This window comes from Fusarium flagelliforme (assembly GCF_020744385.1).
Source record: "Fusarium flagelliforme strain FIESC 12 MPI-CAGE-AA-0113 chromosome Unknown B0J16scaffold_1, whole genome shotgun sequence".
Taxonomy (NCBI): Eukaryota; Fungi; Ascomycota; class Sordariomycetes; order Hypocreales; family Nectriaceae; genus Fusarium; species Fusarium flagelliforme.
Genome location: NW_025763503.1, coordinates 3636928 through 3657477, shown reverse-complemented (window position 1 = coordinate 3657477; position 20550 = coordinate 3636928). Strand labels below are relative to the sequence as shown.

General features: G+C 49.1%; 7 protein-coding genes across 7 annotated transcripts; 5 read left to right on the top strand and 2 right to left on the bottom strand.

Annotated features, from left to right (window-relative positions):
• Positions 1 to 1748: 1748 nt before the first annotated feature.
• On the top strand, positions 1749 to 5258 carry B0J16DRAFT_20889 (uncharacterized protein). Its single transcript, XM_046122989.1, has 7 exons — positions 1749 to 2629; positions 2677 to 3000; positions 3056 to 3250; positions 3300 to 3518; positions 3567 to 3801; positions 3854 to 4075; positions 4125 to 5258. The coding sequence occupies exons 1-7, from the start codon at positions 1856 to 1858 to the stop codon at positions 4970 to 4972; spliced, it is 2817 nt and encodes a 938-aa protein (XP_045989150.1). The 5' UTR covers positions 1749 to 1855; the 3' UTR covers positions 4973 to 5258.
• Positions 5259 to 5806: 548 nt separating this feature from the next.
• Positions 5807 to 6871, top strand: B0J16DRAFT_328353 (ribosome maturation protein). Its single transcript, XM_046126224.1, has 3 exons — positions 5807 to 6183; positions 6273 to 6396; positions 6452 to 6871. Exons 1-3 carry the CDS (start codon positions 6023 to 6025, stop codon positions 6506 to 6508), a joined length of 342 nt encoding a protein of 113 aa, XP_045989149.1. The 5' UTR covers positions 5807 to 6022; the 3' UTR covers positions 6509 to 6871.
• Positions 6872 to 7790: 919 nt separating this feature from the next.
• On the bottom strand, positions 7791 to 8695 carry B0J16DRAFT_20824 (uncharacterized protein). Its single transcript, XM_046122988.1, has 3 exons — positions 8390 to 8695; positions 8021 to 8337; positions 7791 to 7965 (listed from the first exon to the last, which is right to left on the bottom strand). The coding sequence occupies exons 1-3, from the start codon at positions 8445 to 8447 to the stop codon at positions 7900 to 7902; spliced, it is 441 nt and encodes a 146-aa protein (XP_045989148.1). The 5' UTR covers positions 8448 to 8695; the 3' UTR covers positions 7791 to 7899.
• A 2419-nt stretch (positions 8696 to 11114) lies between these two features.
• Positions 11115 to 12363, bottom strand: B0J16DRAFT_366709 (uncharacterized protein; the record flags this gene model as incomplete). The annotated part of the gene is made up of 3 exons (XM_046130100.1): positions 11808 to 12363; positions 11526 to 11748; positions 11115 to 11466 (listed from the first exon to the last, which is right to left on the bottom strand). The coding sequence occupies exons 1-3, from the start codon at positions 11887 to 11889 to the stop codon at positions 11115 to 11117; spliced, it is 657 nt and encodes a 218-aa protein (XP_045989147.1). The 5' UTR covers positions 11890 to 12363.
• Positions 12364 to 12548: 185 nt separating this feature from the next.
• Positions 12549 to 13801, top strand: B0J16DRAFT_328348 (optic atrophy 3-like protein). The gene is made up of 2 exons (XM_046126223.1): positions 12549 to 12863; positions 12914 to 13801. The coding sequence occupies exons 1-2, from the start codon at positions 12798 to 12800 to the stop codon at positions 13484 to 13486; spliced, it is 639 nt and encodes a 212-aa protein (XP_045989146.1). The 5' UTR covers positions 12549 to 12797; the 3' UTR covers positions 13487 to 13801.
• Positions 13802 to 14017: 216 nt separating this feature from the next.
• Positions 14018 to 17834, top strand: B0J16DRAFT_328347 (kinase-like domain-containing protein). Its single transcript, XM_046126222.1, has 5 exons — positions 14018 to 14175; positions 14295 to 14750; positions 14803 to 15251; positions 15298 to 16990; positions 17041 to 17834. The coding sequence occupies exons 2-5, from the start codon at positions 14415 to 14417 to the stop codon at positions 17572 to 17574; spliced, it is 3012 nt and encodes a 1003-aa protein (XP_045989145.1). The 5' UTR covers positions 14018 to 14175; positions 14295 to 14414; the 3' UTR covers positions 17575 to 17834.
• A 202-nt stretch (positions 17835 to 18036) lies between these two features.
• Positions 18037 to 20490, top strand: B0J16DRAFT_20704 (uncharacterized protein). The gene has a single exon (XM_046122986.1). It carries the CDS (start codon positions 18121 to 18123, stop codon positions 20263 to 20265), a length of 2145 nt encoding a protein of 714 aa, XP_045989144.1. The 5' UTR covers positions 18037 to 18120; the 3' UTR covers positions 20266 to 20490.
• Positions 20491 to 20550: the final 60 nt, after the last annotated feature.

The window sequence follows — 20550 nt, the reverse complement described above, 5'->3', positions numbered from 1 at the left end:
CTCGCCCGCACTCGGCCCCAGGTTGATTTTTACCTCTTTCGGACTTAGCTCTCATATGAATATGCACCGCCACGATGCCGAGCCCAGGCTAACCAGGCCAGTCAGCTAACACCTTACATCAACACAAGTCAAAACCTGGCTCTTGACTTGCCGAGCATATATGCCAAGTTGGCGATTGCCGACATGCCGTTCTCTCCAATGGAAGTTGAAGATAGTGATGGGTAACTGAGAGCAGGTGGAGTATAACCACAGCACACTTCTCCACGAAGAGGCACGATGCTCATAAGGACTCGTAAGCTTCTTTGTCTAAGAAAATTCGTTGTTTCGGTCCGGTATGCCGACTGACTCGGAAACAGTCTTGGCTCTACACACTTGCAGTCATGATAGTCTCAAGGCAAGGCTTGAGCCCGACTCGCGTGAAAACATTGAAGAAATTCATTCTCTGATGACATAGTTCTATGGCCATTATATACTACTGAACTCAAACCAGATAACGAACTCGGTTAATGATTAGCGGTCTCATGCATAGGGAAAAATTATATAACGCCAAGGTAAATCCACCAAGTCTGGGCAATGATTCATTGTGAGGAGTCTTCACGACTGTGAATCTTGGCATAATGATGTCGCAGATTACGATACTTTGAAAACTTGGAGCCAGTTCTTATCGCCTCTCAAGGTTTGCTGGTGTAAATATGTAGATGTGTTTGTTCTTGCAGGCCATTATACTGGTTTACCAACACACCATGACAGATTTCTACAGCCCATCGAAGCCAGAAAGAAACATGAGATCACAGAACATTCTATGCACATGCAGTCTCATCACTTGATCAGCTCCGCAACAAAAGTACTGGTCCCCTCAACCTTATTGCCAGTTCAGCATACATATCACCACCCAATCATCATCTCTCAAACACGATAGTCACACAACTGTATTCCGCGTTTCATATCCAACCTCCTCGGCCTTTATATGCACAGTTCTCTGGGCCGGGAAGCTCCTCGCCGCCTCAATCGGATGCTTCTGCAGCCCTGATACCGCAGCTTCGGGGATGGACGACGATACTGCGTATCTTACCTACCTGCTTACGTGGCCAGCCTTGGGTTTGTAAGGCTGCAAAACTCCTGCAAGCCATGAGGCCAACATCGAAAGGATACCAGCTGAAATATCCAATTCTGTGATATTCATATCGTGAAATCACATCCAACCAGGCTTGGCGCATTCAAGGTCTTCCATTCAAATTAACTCTCTAGTCTTACTGCATCATATTGTCAGTGCCTGGCATCAACATTACCATTACCATCACCAGTGCTTCCAGCCTCTTCTCAAGCCAATGAGACCTTGCAGGCGCCTCTTTGCACTACTACATCTCAGCTGTGATACTTAGGATGCGCATCACCGGCTGTGCCGAATGCAGTGATATGGCCCAAGTCGAGGGTTGTCGATTCCTGTCCGAGTGGACATGCAACATATCGTGAAAGACAGCCTCGCTGTAGAGTTCCTCGCTCTCGTGCGAAATGCTCGGTCGAAATCAATTTTACGGCCGGTCAGCTCCTGCCCTGCTGATCTGATAAGCCATTTGGGAAAGAGAGTCTTCAAGGATTGGTCCCTCTCTACGAGGGAGGTAGTTGCCTCAGTATCGTGACTTCCTTATAGGTTTCCATCATCGTAGAGCTGCTGCTCCTCTGACCTCTACTTAAAACTTATCATCTGGATTGTCAACCGCTCTTCGTCATTTTCATTCATCACGGCCATGTGTCACCGGCTCGCGTGAAGCCGGATCTTGGAGTGTTGATTGGCTTTCTTGGAACCAGCACTTTGTTACCTTCTTGGACTTTACCTAGTGACTCTCTTTTCGTCATGGCTCTTGTGAATCCTCCGACTTGGCCTGATGTTTCTCAAAGCATTCATAATACACGACATTTCAGCTGGACTGCCGGGTTTCCATATGCATCACGTCTCGATCCTCACGGTGGCCCACCCAGATTACATGACATCAGTTTGTCTACAGGTCTACGAGGTTTACGTCTCGACGATACAAATGCTTTGTCTGCCTTGAATACAACCAATGCCGAATACACGACTCATGAAACTGCGCCTTCTGATGCACAAGGACATATCGATCTCTCCAAGGGTCCTACCTATAAAGGCCCTTATTATGACAACAGCAACTCTCGACGACCATTCCATAAATGGATGAGATCTCTGCATCGGCGAATTAGCCATAGAAGCGATGAGGAAGCAATATGGCCTCCTGATGCTGGATGGCAATACCTTGAGTCCGACCAAACTTATCAACAGTCACTCCGCCACAAACTCAGCCGTAGACTCTCATCTTCCGGGTCCTCACTTGGTTTGATTGCCGCAGTCCAAAGCGCCAGTATCAGCCTTGCTAGCGGCAGTGCTGTCTCGCGTTCACGCCGACGTCAAGACCGTTCGCGTTGCCGTTCCCGGGCTGAGCGAAGCAGTCGAGCTTCTCTGTCTGTTCCTCGATTCTCCGAGGATAGTATCCCCATGGAAAAGGGAAATATAGATATCGATGCAATGCACCGTTCAATGCGGCGCCGAAAAATCCTGGAGGAGCTCATAAGTACGGAGGAAGGCTACATTGGCGACGTTCGCTTCCTCATTCATGTAAGATGGTGCTTCGTTCCATTCCCGATACATTACTGACGATCAAGACCTATATCAACATGCTTGCCGCTCTTCCTACTTTACCTGAACGACTACGCTCGTCCATCAACCACAACCTGGACCGCATCCTTCAGTTGCATGAAGAAATGCTAGGTGAACTGCACCGTGTGATTCCCGACTCCGAGTACAGCCAAGCCGATCACCTCTTTGCGTCCTCCAAATTCGCCAACCCTAGATCAGGACATCGTCGATGGGCCAGCTTGGATGTACTTCTAGAAGATCAGGTCAGCCTTCAGAGGCTCGAAAAGGAGCCTGGTGTATTTTCCGATCCTCAAGTGGCGGCGGAAGTAGCAAAGGTCTTCAGCAAGCGAGTAAGCTACCACCTTCACAGTTTTGTGGGAGTTACTGACCAAGTCCTTCTCCAAGGTGCATCGATTCTTCGTGTATAGAGAATATGGTGCGAAGTATGAGATCATGATCAAGGATACTACCTCGGCTCTTGAGAACCTTCCTGAATGGGAAACTCATCAGAGAGGCCTCGAGGCCTTCGCTTTCACGATAGAATCATCGCCATTGTGTGACGACAGAAAATCACTTACCATGGGGGACCTTCTTGTCAAGGTACGTCCTCTGGCTGATTATACTTCAATATCTGACATACTACCACCAGCCCATCCAAAGAGTTTGCAAGTACCCCCTCTTATTTGCCGAGCTACTGAAATGCACGCCTGTCATTGATTGTCCGAACTCTCATATGGAAATCGAAACTGCGTTGATGAGGCTTCGCGAAGCTACATCTGAGATCAATCGCTCGACCGAAGACAATTTGATGAAAGAGGCTCTTGAGAAAACTTGGTTACTGCAGGATCGCATAGTCTTTCCCAACAGGGTGTGTTCTACTGGTCACATCATTCCATGCAGCTAACGCCTCGAACAGAGACTTGACGCGAACTCGAAGAATCAGGTGCGGTCTTTCGGGCACATACAGTTGTGTGGGGTCCTGCATGTTTGTTGGAAGACACCGACTGGCGTCGATGGCCAGTATATGATCTGCTTGCTCTACAGGGACGTCCTTTGCCTCGCCTGTGGTGGCAGGTACGACCAGATTTACACGGTGTTGGCCTGCATCGATATACATAGTGCAACCGTTGAAGATGTTGACAATGGGCGTGGTAGGATATATGATCTTTTGCTAAAGCTCGTCGCTGACATAGGTTTTTTCAGGCTTGCAATGCCACCTAACGCCCTTCTCATGGAAACTGGTCTTTAAAATTGATCATCAGCTATACGAAATTGTCATGACGGCCTGTACAACAACAGAGGAAAACGAATGGCGAAGTCGGCTATGCCAACCTTCAGGTTCGAAACCGGATACAAGAGCTACAGGCCTCAACATATTTCTTTCCCTGGATATTATGAGCCTAGGTGCTGTTTTTGGACGACCGGGTATGTGATTTCGTATCGTGAGAAGCCCCTCCGTTACTAATAGTTGCAGGGACAATTGCACGAAGCTTGTCGACCCACCATACCTCAGCTAGAGACTTTGGGTCGTCTGCATGTCATGTCATTCTCAAAAACACGTGTGCTATGAGATCGAGTAATCTTACCAGTACGGTGAATGGACTCAATCGTTCACAATCACTGTTAACGACAAAACCAAGAACCCCAGTCTTGGTCCCGTCTCGAAGTGAAAGGGCCCGGCTCGAGATACTTGTGGCAGATGTCTGGAGTCGCGATGTGCTTCCGCTTCCTAGTATGACGAATATTGCGAGGAATGAACAGGTAGTCAGACGGTCGGCATCGACCGTAATGAGGAAACTGAGCGTATCAAGCATGGCGAGGAGATCAGGAAGCGTGAAACGCAAAATGGTTGAAGATCCATCCAGCGAGGAGCAAGCTCAACACACCAGCATTTCAAGTGATAGCGATATGGACGTGTTTGACAAGAACTTTCGGGATGGCAGCTCACGTTCTTGCACGACAAGGAGCTCCCTTTCCCCAGAGACCCACGCACTGAGTGAAGGGTCCTGCATTTCGGACAGTCAATCTCCAAGACTCGAGCTTGCACAAATATCAGAACTCGAACCTCTTGATCTGATAGGAACCATATCAAGGAAACGGCTTCAGAGCGGGTCGGAACAAGCGACGACTAGACAGGATCAAATGGCAGACAAGCTTCCAACAAGCTCATCACCGGCGCAAACAGGAAATGTTTCTGTTGCGAAGGACAGCACGACCGTCTGTGCAAACGCGGTAGTCAAAGCCAAGGATACTCCATGGGTGACCGCGAAGGGTTTGGGTTGTGAAAGAAAATATACAGGTATTCGTAGATTCTTCCATTGAGAAGTTTGCATGGCCAGCGGTGGTGTTGGATACACCTTCAGGGTAGCTGTGTAGATGTGATTATGGAATACACATCATTACCACAAGCTAGCTAATCGACGGCAAGCCTTATATTGTGGAACAGGACTACGTAGTACTAATATTCACCTGTTTGATGTTTGTGCACAGAATTATGTACCTAGAGTCTGGCACTAAGGGTGTATCTTCTTTAGAGCTTGGTGACATGATATTGAGACACAATCACGAGGTTAAGTGACGGGTGAATGCATACATCATGATGTTCAGGCATCTCATGCCATGAAGTTTAGAAACCTGGCCATTAGGCATCAAGTATGTAGGTAGAATGAAGCCAGCTTCCATGAATGGATGCCAAGGCAATGAGATATTACATATTGCATATCCAGGTACCTACAGAGGTAGGTATGATTTGTACCTGACGTGGAAGGCGGGAGAAGAACAAAACATCGTCAAGGTTCCACTGCAGCCAATGCTGACACGAGAAGTTGTTTGCTTGGGGCTGGCGCGGGGCACGCGAGCGATCAATTCGAAGCTTGCCATGGAATTGGTGAGGTGTCTTCTTTTCGGCTTCGCATCTGCTTGAAATACGGTGACGTACGCGGTGGATGCAAAACATGCAGGAACGTGAGGAATAAGACGAGCAACTTCTGACCTGGCAAAGCATTAGGACAGTGAATCTCCTATTATGATTGGCCAAGTTGATGCTCGTGGCTGGCTTTAATGGGGAATTCTCTCGTCTCCAGGTGAAAGTCGTCAATGCCCTGAGGTGAGAGCCCCGCGGTGGAGGTACGTACTTGCCCACTTGCCCGCCTTGAAGAGCACGGCTATGACGTAGGTAGCTCTTTCCAACAAGCTACATTCGTCACTGCTCCCCTCGTTGAGCTTCCTTTTAAACCTCCGAACGTACCTCTCCCCCTCACTTCCTTCCCCTCCTCATCTTCATCCCAAAGCAACATCAATCACTTTGATACACAATCAATCAACGACCTTTCACCACCACCAACACAACTCCCTTTCTTACAATCAACCACAATGGCTCGTGGCGAGACTCAGCAGACCAAGGTCCACTTCAAGGGCAGCGATGACTTTGTCATCTTCATCGACGATGTCGAGACCTACCAGAAGTGGAAGAGCGACAAGAGCATCCCTCTGGCTCACTTCATCTCCTCTTTCAAGATCTTCTTGACCCACGGGTAAGTCAGGCCATTTCCGCCTCGGTGTTTATTGTCTCCCGACAGAGACATGACCGACATATATGGCATCGAAGCTAACGAGTCAACAGTCAAGGAGCTCAGGGAACCCTCGATGCCGCTTCCAAGGCCGCTCTGGAGAACGAGTTCGGCACCTCTGTCGACGACGATGTCATTAAGCAGATCCTTGAGAAGGGCGAGACTCAGACCACTGAGGTAAGACATTGCTCTCATATATCATAACAAGCTTTATGACTAACATGATACACAGTTCCCCGAGCGTCAAGGCAACAAGAACGACAACAAGGGCCCTCTCCTCTCTCACTAGAAGAAACAAGGTGCCAGACGATGTACCAGGCAGCAGGCGTTTGGGTTTTTCACAGGTTTAGCGCAGAATCAAGTACGACGAAGTGGGCGATTGTTTTGAGCAACAACATGAGTCTCATCCGAAATGGTTGACGATTGTTGTTGGGCGGGTACTTGGTCTACGATCATAGTGATAGGTGATCGGGTCCAATAGCCAACGATCTGATGCTCTGAGAGATGGGCATGATTGATGATAGCGCCTCATAAATAACAACAAGCCTTTCATATTTGACCATAAAAGCTCGTGGCTTTATCATTGCACTTGTAGGATGTTAATGTTATGGTGACATGTTTTTCCTGATTGCACGGCGCATAAATGAACATGAGTGAAAAGTGCATCTTCACCAAGAGTCTTGTTAGGCTGAATGAAAGAATCAATGCACTGTCAGAATTAAAAACCGGTCTATCATTTCTATCAGCCACTCAATTAGTGATCGTTTGAATGCAGCTCACCAGCCAGCCTAATCTTTCATTATCGATAATTCCAGCTTCGACAATAGCATGCACTTTATCAATTTCCAGGGGAGTCACTGATCCTGGTTACTATTTCTCTTATCTTTTGCCCTTGTATATGTTTAATGACTGAAGATTGCACCGCCTCAAGGTGGGTAGGTCCTCAGCCAGTTCGTGGCTATAAGTGCTGTTGCTAAGGTATTGCAGGCATGCCAATATTATTATAGTCGCTATGATAACTATCGATAGGATTTGTCAAGGGGTGTTTCGGAATTTTCGCCCGATACAACAACTCGGCAACCCATATAATAAACAGATCCAGTTTCGGTTCATTTAAGAAACACCCAGTTGTTTCATTAAGTTTTGAACATCACGGCTGGTGTCTTTCCGGCTTGGCTTCGGTAACCAACCGTAAGATGACCAAACAAAATTTGTTGAATGTAACAATCCCTTGAAGGTATTTTTTGATAGTATTAGATTCTATTTTCGGTTGGCTACTTGGCCCATGAACTATGACAGGCTCCTATACGAATCTCTCGAGCCTGTGAATGCTGTCTTGCCGGGTCCTTCACCTTCCGACCACACGACGTTCCGCTGGAATCGACGGCAAATAATGTCTCCCTATCCTAGTATCCTCTACCAACGCCACCACGCTGGTCATGCATGTAATGCTGAAAATTAAATCAAGACCCAGTCCACTCCTCGGTGTAGGATCGTTCGTACAACGTGTAGTACTGGTAGTCGTATATATCATGAGATCGCCAAACGCCGGAAAGGGTATATGTGTTGTGCATTATTCCTGAGAAAATTGAAGCCCAGAACATGTTCGCCGGAGAACTCGTTCTGTGCCCCTCCTGTATTTTGTAGTATGTATAATACATTTATGCTGAGAACTCGCGACTATGCACGAGATGGGCCGCCACTACGTCCACGGGTAGGTAGCGTCCATGGCTTTGCACATATCATCTAGGCAAATTATGTTAGCCGGGATGAATGTCTCGGGGTGGCATTCATGACTTACCTCTCCTTCGCTGTAACCCCAGAAATAGACAACCATGCCGATGAGGTAGTAGATGGCGGAATTTGTGCCTTGGTAGATGAGAGCAGCACTCAGTGCCGTGAGTGGAATGATCGCCAGACGCAACTCCAGCGAGCGATGGAAAGCCGTGCCAGCGACGAAATTGAGAGGCCATTCAAGACATAACATGCCCAGTCCCAGAATCAGGTTTATTATCTGCAAAGCTGGTACAGGTTTTACTGCGCCGTCTAGGGAGCGTGTGAGGAAGTCCCAAAAGATCTTGGGATAGAAGAAGCACTCAATGGCAGCTATAACTTGGTCTGTGGCGAAGATATTAGTTAAATCCGGGTCATAGAAGAAGAGTCAACTTACAGGCTGCGGCACTGAGGATGATGAGCCGGGCCCAGTGGTTCTTGATGAGCTTTCCCATGATGGATGGATAATTGTCGAGTCCGAATTAAGTTGCCTTGCTCTTTCTTCTGAAACTTTTCTTCCCTTGTAGACAATACCGGTCGTCTTTTCCTCTCACTGATTCGTCGTCTATTCGTATGCTGCTCCAACACTGCTTCCGGATGTCGTTTTGATGTGGTATTACAAACCGGCCAGCGGCGAAAGGAAATAACAAACGAAAGAAAGAAAATATATAAATATTAAACGAAAGGTAACTGTCAGACCAGCAGACAGAAAGAAGCGAATGATCAGAGAAAGAGGACAGAGGGCGAAGGGCGGATGATATCAAGGAAGAGAAGAGGCCCTTGATGGATATAACGATGTGTTAAGGCTGAAGGTTGAGGGTGTAGCCAAGCTATTGTGGATAAAGCGGATGCTTGGATTTTGAGACGTTGGCGTGAGACGATATGTCAACGGATGGTTGTGAAGCCGATGATGTCGCGGAAGTTGGTTGGCAGATCCACGCTCTCGACTTTCTAGCATGCACCCAACATTGTATAGTATTTTTCGGTTTGGTTGTCTTTGGGAACGACGGTGGCGGTAGTTTCAAGCCTAATCTGTCTCATTAAGCAACGGCTTCGACTTGTCCCGGGTATTGTAGTCGCAAGATTGTATGAGCAGCTGAGGCGATGATACTCAGGAGTTTTCTGAGACGTTACAATGTTTTCAAGATGGACCAGGGAGTGGGAGGGGAGGGGAGGCTGTAAGTGGCAGCCTGAGACTTTTAAGAAAGGGCCAAGAAAATCGACGACGACAGCAAAAATGCGCCTCTTTCCTGGTATCGAAATCCTGGGCCAATGCAATGCAGTCATCTACAAATGAACCAGGGTATACATGGACCGTCGGGCCACGAGCCACGCCATTTCTCGGGACCATCTTGAAGTATTCGCCTCACAGACAAGCAAGCGCCCTGGTTGAAGACTGGCGGTGCGCTGGAAAGGCGGGGAGAAAAGAGCTAGGATGTTAAGTTATGCGATGCAGCGGCTCGTCACACGTCCGGCATCCATCGACTTGGAGCTAAAGCGGGTGCTACCAGCTCTGAAGCTTGATGATTGGAGGTTTAGGTGGTAGGTGTGGTCAAACATCGATAACCTCACCGGCCGTAGTGGTGCGGAGGCTGGTAATTGGTGTTGACCTCGGCGGTTAGATGTCAGAGCAAAAGCCAATGGGCGTGCTTAGCAGCCATGTGGGATCAAGAAGCGTGGGCGGGTAGACAGAGATGGGGCAGGGGTCCAGGGTTGGCGCAGTAAGCTAAAGCAAGCCCTGGATAGACGAGTGAAGAACTCGATCTGAGAGGGTCGACGACCGTATTGCTTCATTATTTCCTTTGATGAGCTTCATTTCAATCAGCAGTCTTTCCATCCTGTCTGCTTGTAGCATGAGGGAATCCACAAAGCTTGGCTGATATCGATTATAACTTATGAGACAATAGACAGCACATGAAGCACCTGCTGGGACAACCGACGCGTGCAGCGTTTTGGCTTGCTGCTGGAAGACAAGACCCCTGACCCCTGGTTTCGTTTCCCGCCCACCATTTCCTTCTAATCCCTGCTCACTTAATCGCTGCTTGCAGGATGGGCTGGATGGGTTTCTTTTTTTAACCATTAATGCTTGTGCCAGTGATGTTATACATCACAACAGCATGCCCGGTTGAGCAAAGTCCGCAAATACTGAAGATGAGGATCTGGGGCAGATCTGATGTTGGTCGGCTTCAGTAAGCATGTTGGTCGGTTGTCTAGGCTATCCAACAAACATGAATATGAGACACTCCGCCCCCAGATGAGAGCGCTTCTCGAAACAAACTTTCTTCGTTTGTTGGTAGAGGACCCAAATATTTGGATCAAGCGCTTGCCGTCGACATCGTCTACCGCTCGGGACCGACGAGACCAGACCCAAATCATTGTTCGTCATCTGATAGATAGCGTTGCGTTTGCTCCTTGACCGTCACGTCGAACTAGTGACAGAAATCACTCAGCTCATGCCATTTCAGATAGTAGCGGCTTGGTCTTTTCTCAGTCACCATATCGGCCAATACACAGGATGTGTGATTTGCCCCCAAATGTGCAAGCGAAGACTTCGGGTCGTCCGATAGTGCGCGATTACTCAGGCTTGAGGCCCGCCATCAGCATACGAACCTAAATCACATCGTTAGTAGAATCTCGCCCGGCGGTTGCAAAATCACTCTGATTGGCTCAGTAACTCATCGACCAGGCCAGCCCATGCATCACTATGCGTTGCCAGGTGGATAACCGTCCCTGTCCTCACAACGGTTGGCAAGTCCAATAATTTGAGCCTGTGACTGTTCTCTCCCACCGACTTTTTTGGGCGAAGAACTGTGAGTGGTCAACTATGCAATCCATTAAGCTTGCAGTCGCTGTGGCTTATCCCCGGCGCTTTTGCTCCATATACCTGCACAGCACTACTGGTCCCAGGGTTGTAGGACCCGAGTTCTTGGACAGGCGATCGACTTGGACCATTGTTGGTAAGATTCCATTCTGCATTGGATGATGATCATGCTATATCCATCGATGCATCCCAAGCCTCCGGTACACATGCTCATCGTTACCGCCCGGTATCTTGGGACAGGTACGAACCAACAGCTGCCCTGCATCTTTCTATAATATCGCAGGTTGGGTGCCTGTCGTGCTCAGCTTTTACCCTGGATATCAGAAGAGCCATTGGTAAGAAATGATACAAGCCGGCCACCGTCTTCGTCGCCCAAGTATTCGCGGATGGCAGCCTGTCCGCTTGGGAGAATAGAGTGGTCGGCAAGGTCTTTGAACCCGGACGTGATACCGGTTAGGATATTGACTTGGTCTTTTGAAAGCGGCTTCCCGCTAACACACCAACGCAGCAGGTCTCGATTAACCATGCCTATGTCGGCATCCAGTGGGGACTGCTTGGAGTCGCAGTCTCGTTGGAGCCATTCAAGACAGCCAGGTACTGCTTTGATGGTAGTAATAGGGATCATTGGCATAGCATAATCCCAACATAGCCATCTTGGGGGTACGATTTGTAAGTATGGGTATCAGTGATAGCACAAGCCTGAATCACATACTCAGCTTGGAGATTCGAAAAGCTCAAAATTGAATTCTCGCCGTCCAAAAGCAATACTACAGCAACATGCTCTCCCCCTTCCATCAAGAACAGCTTTTCTACGCGCGCTTTTCCCTGTTCAGATTGAAGCTCAGAGAACGACGAGAGAATGACCTTGAAATCAACGGGAGTGGTGTTAGACGCTGTGATGGGAAATGTGATATCACATGTTTCCAGAGTGCTTTCTAAGAGACATGTGTGAGCAGAGTGTGTAGTATGGAACCAGGTCACATCCTTTACGAACCTCTCCATGCAGACGAGCTGGTATTCAATGAGGGAATCACTGCAGCCCATTCTTTTCGCTTTCGCAAGGATGAAGAAAACATTATTGGCCGGTACTTTGGCGCAAAGCTAGGAAGTGATAACCTTGCATTGGGTGAGAAAGCAAGGTGATGAGAGTGTTTGCTGCGTTGAATGAGATCTTGTTCAAGGAAACAAGATGAGGAAGGAGCGATTTGCCCATCTCAATACCAAAGTGCAGCACTTGCCATGCACATTAAACGAACGGAAGGAAAACGCAAAGGTTGCCTAGAGGTTCCTTCCTAAATAGATTGCAGTAACATTAAAGAAGGCCCTTCCCTACTAACACCATCAATCAAGACCACCTAGGTATAATCCGAAGACATCCACTGTATTGAGTTGCTGGTGTTTAGGGTAGGTAGCTAATCACCAACTGGAGATTATAACAGTTCTTGGATATTCCAATATTGAAAGTGTGACATGAAGGGCGAATTTTCGAATCCTCTGAGTACACAAAATACATAGATCATGCTCTAGTTGGCCAGAGAATGAAGCCTTTCAAGTAGCAAGTGAGGTTGTTCTTACAAATAGGTATCTAGGTATGCATGGATTGAGCAGTATTAACTCGTTCAATACCATCAACCAATGAAAGCTTGATGCCTCTAGCTCTGCAATGTCAGCGCGGAACATCACGGCTCCGAAAGTGACGGCAGTCCATCTGGGCTGGAGAACAACAGCTGGCGTACTGGAATTTATACTAGGAAGGTAGATTCAATTGAACCAACAAGTTTACTGCTTTTGTCTTTATCCCCTTGGTTTTGTGCAGTGCTTGATATTTCACATACGTCAAAACGCCAATTGACCGATGATCGACAGCCCTCGATCGTGAAAGCCCCACCAACACTACCGAATATTCAACATTTACCAACTTGGCTAGGTAGCTAGTACCTTACCTACTCATTCTGAAGCCAAGGCATTCCGAACCACCGCAGCTATGGTCCCTCTCCCCCTCTTTAAGCTTGCATCACTTCTTGTGAGGCATGTCTCCAAATATGGCGCGGTATGAACTTTGCTTCCTTACATGGAGTCCAGATACTAATAGCGCGGCAGAACCATATAAAAGCTCGAGCTCACGACCACCCTCGTTTTCGAGCATTCGCCGCCCGATATGGACAATACATGCATCAATTGAATATGCGGATGTCGGTTGCGTTATTGCGAGATCCAGAAGCCGAGCGAAGAGCCAAGGAAAAGGCCGAAGCACCGACAGTCAAAACGGAAGAGCAGCAGAAACGCGATGATCAACTCAAGCAAAAGCCGGCCCCTGAAGTCCCCAAGAGGAGCATGGCTTTCCAGAATATCTGGCGGCGAAAATTCAGATCGCTCCCTGAGAACAAAGCAGTAGACTTGTTCGCCGATGTTATCGGTGATGCCTTTATTCTTTCGGTGGCCATCGCTCTTATCGTCTACGAAACTTGGAGGACGTCGAAGAAGCCTGATATGAATAAACTTCGAATAGAAGAGCTAGACCGAAAGTTAGAAGACCTCAAGAAGAGGGAGGAGGAGTTAGAGGAGGCGGAAAAGAGGCAGAAAGAAAGATATGAGAGCTTGGAAGAGGCTCTGCGTGAGCTAAAGGACCCCAAGACTAAGCAGCCCTTACTCCCAACGTTGCAGGCATCATAATGCATCAACACACGACCTATAAACGGAGTTTCTGAATGGAGATACCCGCGGCTGGGGAGACGAGATCTACCTGGAAACGTGTTGGCGAGGAAATGCTACGACGCGAAACTCTTGAAACCCCCGAGGGGCATCGGCCATGAACAATTGAAGCAATAGACAATTTGTTCAAGGTAGTTATGACCCTTGTAAATATCTTTATTGTTACATACCACCTCATCTCCGATATAGAACTAGATAGCCATGACTTACTGATTGATGATAGACATCCACAACAACAATGCGAAAATTGATTTAATCAAGCCAATTAATTGACCGCTCTACGCCCCAAAAAACCAAGGCCTAATACTGGCCATCCATTGTCGTTCAAGGATTATAGACCTATAATTGGGCAGACAGTGGTCTGCATAGTGTATGGTGTTATTTCATTGGCCAATCGCGCTCCACTGAATCTATTTGGTTGCCAACGGCAACAGTAGGAAAGTACACAAACCAAACCAACGCAACCAGTTGGAGCTTGACGACCTTTACTTTCCTCCGTCCAGCTTCACGCTTCGGTTGCTTTTTGCAGATACTAACCCCCAGGCTGATAAAAGGATCACCACAGTTCTAGCATTGCTTGATGCTCTTGCTTCTGTTTTGTGAGCAGGCGAATACTGTTCCTTATCTTGCATGTTGTCGTCGCGAGTTTTGTGAGTTTCGTCCCCTTGTTCTGGTCCACTGCCACGCCTCCGCCTTTTTCTTCATCATCGCTTTGGCTGCCAAATCTGCCCGCACTGCGCGTGTTGCTAATTCTAATTCTTTGCTGTAGTTTGATCTTCGCGATTTTCCAACGCGGTTGTTGATCCCACAACTTGCTCGTCGTCCCGTCCACGACCCGTCGACAACTCTTTCGCAATTTGCAAATTAGCTCCACAGCGTCCCAATAGTAATGGCCCATAGGCTACTGCCCCGAGGCGGCGCTGACATAGACCCTTTGTCCCCAAGGGACGCCAACGCCCAACGGGCACCGAAAATGGCCGACATCAAAACGAAGACCGCTGCACAACTCAAGGCTGTAAAGGAGAAGGAACACCCTCCTCCTCCTCCAACAGAAGTCCCAGAGCCACCAAGCACCGATCGACCCGATGGAGCAACCTACCAGGTTGGCAAACTGCTCGGAAAGGGTGGTTTTGCTGTATGCTACAGCGGCCAACTCATCCCCACAAAGCAGCGATTCGCCCTCAAGATCGTCAAAAGCCATATGCCTCCCAAGATGGAGCAGAAGGTATGTGCAATTAGAGGAAGCGTGACACATGGCTGATATCTAACACGTCTAGTTCCAAACCGAGCTTCAAATTCATTCCAAGATGAAGCACAAGAATGTTGTCCAGTTCCTGCGAGCTTTTTCCCACGAAAGGTGCACCTACCTGATTCTCGAGTTGTGTCCCAATGGTTCCTTGATGGATATGGTGAAGCGAAGGAAAGGTCTCACCGAGCCCGAGGTCCGTTTCTACTCGGTCCAAATCGCTGGTGCGATTAAGTACATGCACAGCAAAGGTATCATCCACCGTGATTTGAAGATGGGCAACATCTTTCTCGATTCCCAGATGAACGCGAAAATTGGCGATTTTGGACTTGCCGCTCTCCTGGTGACAGGTAGAGATATGCATACCATCCGTCGAACCACTCTATGCGGAACACCAAACTATATTGCCCCTGAAATTCTTCAGAAGGGGAAGAAGGGCCATGACCACATGGTTGACATCTGGAGTTTGGGCATCATCATGTAAGATGGAAAGATTTCTGGTTATCTGCCAAGCTAACATTACAAGGTTTGCCATGTTCACATCGAAACCCCCATTCCAGTCTTCGACTACCGATGAAATCTACCGCCGAGCTCGAGAGAGGGACTACGATTGGCCGTCTGCAGAGACATCTCGAAAATACATCAGCCAGGAAGCTAAGGAGCTAGTTGCCAACATGCTTCAGGACGCCGAAAGCCGACCGGAGCCGGAAGAGATCATTCAGCACCCTTTCTTCACCTGTGGCTATATGCCTACCGAAGCAGAGATGACCTCTCGCCTGAGAGAGGTCCCACCGGAGCGTGAAGAATTCTACGCCAGTCGCATGAGCAGCTCACTTCAAGCGCAATCGTACAGAAATTTCAAGGACATGTGCCGAGAATGTGGCATTGGCCCATTTGCACCATTGCAGGTTGTCCACACGCAGACCTGGAAGGAGATGGCAGCCGAGGAGAAGGCTGGACTGACACCCCTGATTCCTCTTGAGGAGGGCATCGTGTACAGACCATTTGAAGAATGGCTGAAGGAACAGCAGCAGATCAAGGCGAGATATACAGCATCGGTGGCGGCTCAGGCAAGCATAGCGACCGAGGATCCTCTATCTACCAGTCAAAGGGCTCCAGTCGGTTTATTACGCCAGCCCCCCCAGAGCTTTGCTGCGCAACAAAGAATGCAGCATAGGCCAGCCGGATCCGTGCTGCCTGCGAAGCCTCGCCCAGCGCCTGAGCCCACACTTTCGGCTTCTCAGAGCGTACGAACGAGAACACGAAGGGAGCTGCCCCGAGAAGCTCCTCCAAGAGCAACTGTCGAACCTGCAGGCACAACTATGCGAACTTCCACTCGATCTGCACCCCCGGTCAGGGCAGCTTCCCAGCAACCCCCGGAGCGTCAGCTGTCTGAGAGACCTACGCTTGACCGTCAGGGATCTGCTCCGGCCACTACTGCTCCTCCCGCACCGGCTGCACCTCCCAAGAAGGATACCACCAATATGCGTCCCGCAACATTATTCAGTTCCTCTGAAAGACAGTCCAGGATCACGGGTACAAAGCCCGATATGATATTGGAACGCTTGCGCTCCCTTGACAAGGAACTGGAGCGAGCTCTTAACTCGAGAACGACTGCTATTGTCAAATCGAGCTCGGTGACACCGCCTCATCCCCATGTAGTTGTTAAATGGGTGGACTACACCAACAAGTTTGGTCTAGGATACATCTTGAACGATGGTAGCGTGGGTTGCATTCTTCGAGATATCCCAACCACGGAGAACGGAAAAGCAGCTTTGCTTCCTCCCGCTGGAGTCTTCATCCGTGGTGCAGAGAGGCACATTGTTCGACGTGAGGATGAGACCTACGAAGACAGAAGCCAACCTCTGCCCATGACCGAACCCATCAAGTTCTTCGAGAACAATGGTGAATCTGGACTCGCCGAAGTGGTTGTTTCTCCTGAGCAGTTCCGCGTATCTGTGAACGAGGATGGAACCGCCGGCAAAATGCAGCCTGGTAAGGATATCTTCCAACATCGAAAGCGTGAAAGAATCATCCTTTGGAAGAAGTTTGCCAACTACATGATTGCGTATGGACGGGACGATGTTGCGCCTGTTGAAGAGACAGACCCAGCCGGTGCCATATCTCCAGGACAAAAGGGCACTGTGGCCGAATTGGTTACTTTCTACCAGCGCTTCGGAGACGTTGGATGCTGGGTCTTCTGTGACGGACACCTCCAAGTAAGTGACCATCAGAGAAATTGACAACGACAATGTGCTAACCAACACAGTTTAACTTTCCCGACCACACCAAGATCGTTCTTGATGCTCAGGGACAATGGTGCCACTTCTGGCATCTTCCTCAAGATGCTGCAGAGAGACTTGCTGCAACCGGCACTATCGGTGCCGCTGCTCTTGATGATAGGGCAATGCTGTCGTATCCTCTGCAAACACTGTTGAACTTTCACGTCAAGCCTGCTGCACCACGTGCTAGTCGTTCAGCAAAAACCCCAGCGCGAACACGGCTCGAAATTGCTCCCGAGCTGCAGGGCATTCCCGCCGCAAACGATTTCCGCAGGAAGATTTCGTTTATCAGGGATGTTGTCAGGGAATGGGTCACAAATGGAGGCCTGGGCAACAGTCAGATGAGTCGAGAGTCTCGTCTCCGTTGGGGTGGACACAGAGAAACTATCAGCAGCCATGCGCCGCAAAAGCATGTCTGGGTTACTGTTGGAGCCCGATGGGGTGACCAGCGAATATCGACCTATGTCGACCCTCGCAAGCCTTGGGAGCTTGGCGAGGACGTTGATCCAAACAAGAAGTGAGAGAGTCACGAAACGGCATGAGCAGAGCGAGGCGTTTGTTTAATTTCTTGACGACCATCATGAACAAATGATGCATTTCATATAGGGCACAGATTCTTTGGTTTCTGTGACTTTTGGGCGTTGCGCAACATGCATGACGGATTGGAGTTTGGTTTGGTTTGGTCGCGAGTCTTATCTTAGCTTTGAGTTAAACTTAATGGCAATTGCTTGTTCTCGAGTACTTTTGCATAGAAGTAATAGGAGTATTGAATATTCTGGCCATGACATGTTGAACCGAAGTAGAAACTCACTCCTGGTCGACTGCAGTGATTAACCTCCCCCACTTTCCGTTATCCTTCCGCCATGTCTCCGTAGAAAATGGGACTCTGCGACTGGACCCGGTCATAGCTGGTACGTACCTTTTCGCATGGCAAATGCTTTCTGCATTCAACTAGATCGCCAATCATTTTTACTTCCTGCAACTTCGCGACTTCAAGACTTCACGACGTCAATCTTTTTACGTCCCTGTCTTTAGCGGCGCATTATTTGCGCTCGCAAAAAACCATCATGGGTAAGAAACAAAAGAGAAAAGCCGCCCGATCACTCGTCGACAAAACCCTTACCGTCTTAGGAGCCGACTCAGTTCTCGACACCAACAAAGCTTCCTCCAGCGAGCAACAAGATGCGGCCCCAGTCAAATTTGAGGACGGTGTTCCCGTAACAACCGCGGTCGCGACCCTTGAGAAAGAGGTTTCCACACAAAGCGATGGCAGCCTCAAGCGTGACAAGCCGCATGAGGCCGAGGACGATGGAGAATGGCAGGTCGTTTCGCGAGCTACCAAGAAGCTCAAAAAGCTCCCCAAGCCAGGCAAGAACTATCCTACAATCGCCTTTTCGCCCAATGCGCGACTTCAGTCCAAGATCAACCTTACTCAACTACGAGATCTTGTGACTTATATCTTTGCCGACGGTGCTGGTCCTCAATGGGTTGGTGTTACCCATCGTCCTGCCTTTCGAAAGATTGTGGCTATAATGATACCCGGTGTTGAGGAAGCCATGTTCAAGCGCACAGTCGACTTTGACACCTATAACGATACCGACAAGGAAGGAAATACTGTCGCCACATCGCCTGACGACTATTATCCTAGGGAGCTGAGAGAAGACCGTTTACCAGAAGCCCTGCAACCCTTTGCAAAGATGTTCACACACCTGTGGCCTGTCAAGACACCCGGTGACGATCGCCATGGAAAGATGCATTCGCCTCTGGCGGCTTTCCTGACTGCTCCTGCCCCTAAGGAGAAGAGCGGGCAGAAGAAGGGACCCAAGCCAGCATCCGAACCCCAAGGTTGGAAGAACGAGAGGACACCCATTACCGAATTTCTTTGCACCGTCGATGATTTGAGTGAAAACGGCTACCTAGTTCATCCAGCTATGTTAGAAGGTGTCGCCAAGGATCAGTTTGTTCTACCTCCCGGATGGGTGATCACGAATGTGGACAAACTCGAGGACGGAGAACCCCCTGCGGATGAGATCCAGAAGGGCAGCGTTACAGCAGGACGAGATGTTTTGGCTCTGGACTGCGAGATGTGCATGACTGGGGAAAACGAATTCTCCTTGACGCGAATTAGCATAGTCGACTGGCTCGGCACCGTGGTCCTCGACGAACTTGTCAAGCCCGATAAACCTATTATCGACTACGTCACACAATTTTCGGGCATCACTGAAGAGATGCTTGCACCTGTGACAACTACGCTGCATGACATTCAGCAGAAACTCCTCGAGCTATTGACCCCTCGAACGATTTTAATAGGCCACTCTCTAGAGTCAGACACCAAGGCTCTTCGCATCTCCCACCCTTTCATCATCGACACCTCCATCATTTATCCTCATCCTCGTGGACCTCCCCTCAAGTCGTCTTTGAAGTGGCTTGCACAGAAGTACTTATCAAAGGAAATTCAAAAAGGTGGCGCAAATGGCCATGACAGTATCGAGGACGCCAAGACCTGTCTCGATCTTGTCAAGCAAAAGTGCGAAAAGGGAAAGTCTTGGGGTACATCTGATTCTCAAGGAGAAAATCTGTTCCGTCGTCTTGCACGGGCTGGAACCGCATACAAGGCTCAAGGGGGCGCTGCGGGAGGCCTTGAAGTGGGCAAGACGAGCGCCGCTATCGATTGGGGCGACCCTTCCAAGGGTGCGGGAGCCGGCGCCACACATCAGCTTGGTTGCAAGAACGACGAGGATGTGACCAACAACGTAATCCGTGCTGTACAAGGAGATGCGGATGGTCTTGAGATTCGTGGTGGTGGGGTTGACTTTGTTTGGGCGAGAATGCGAGAGCTTGAGGCCCTTCAAGGCTGGTGGAACCGCAACCGTGTCGAAAACACGAACAGCGACGGCGGTCCTCCCGAAGAGGCTGAGGAACATTCAGATAAGTCGCAGCTTGAGCAGGCGTTGGTTCGTCTCACAGAGCGCATCCAACGGATCTATGATGCCTTGCCGCCCTGCACCGCCTTCATGTTGTACAGCGGTTCGGGCGACCCTCGCGAGATGTCTCGTCTGCAGAAAGTGCAGGCACAGTGGCGCAAGGAGTATAACACACCTGGCAAGAACTGGAACGACCTCAGTGTAAAATGGACTGATGTCGAGGAGCAAGCGCTCAAGGAAGCGGCGAGAAAGGCCCGATCCGGCATTGGATTTATCACAGTGAAATGATAAAAGAGTAGCGGAGACTTATAGAAAGGCTTTACTTTAATGTAGATTGCACTCAGCAAACCGAGTAGTCAATGCAGGTATCATAGCGGAAGAAGTATGGGATAGAATAGATCCTGCTTCAGCACGGCCTATATAGCAAGACCCAAAACACATGTGAGACACAAAGCGCATTGCGAATATCATTACAACTTCTCATTAGGATTTTGTCTGTAAACCCTCGTCCATCGGGCATATCCAGACCCTTGACAGGACATCGGCTCAAAAATTATATATGCCAACCACGTT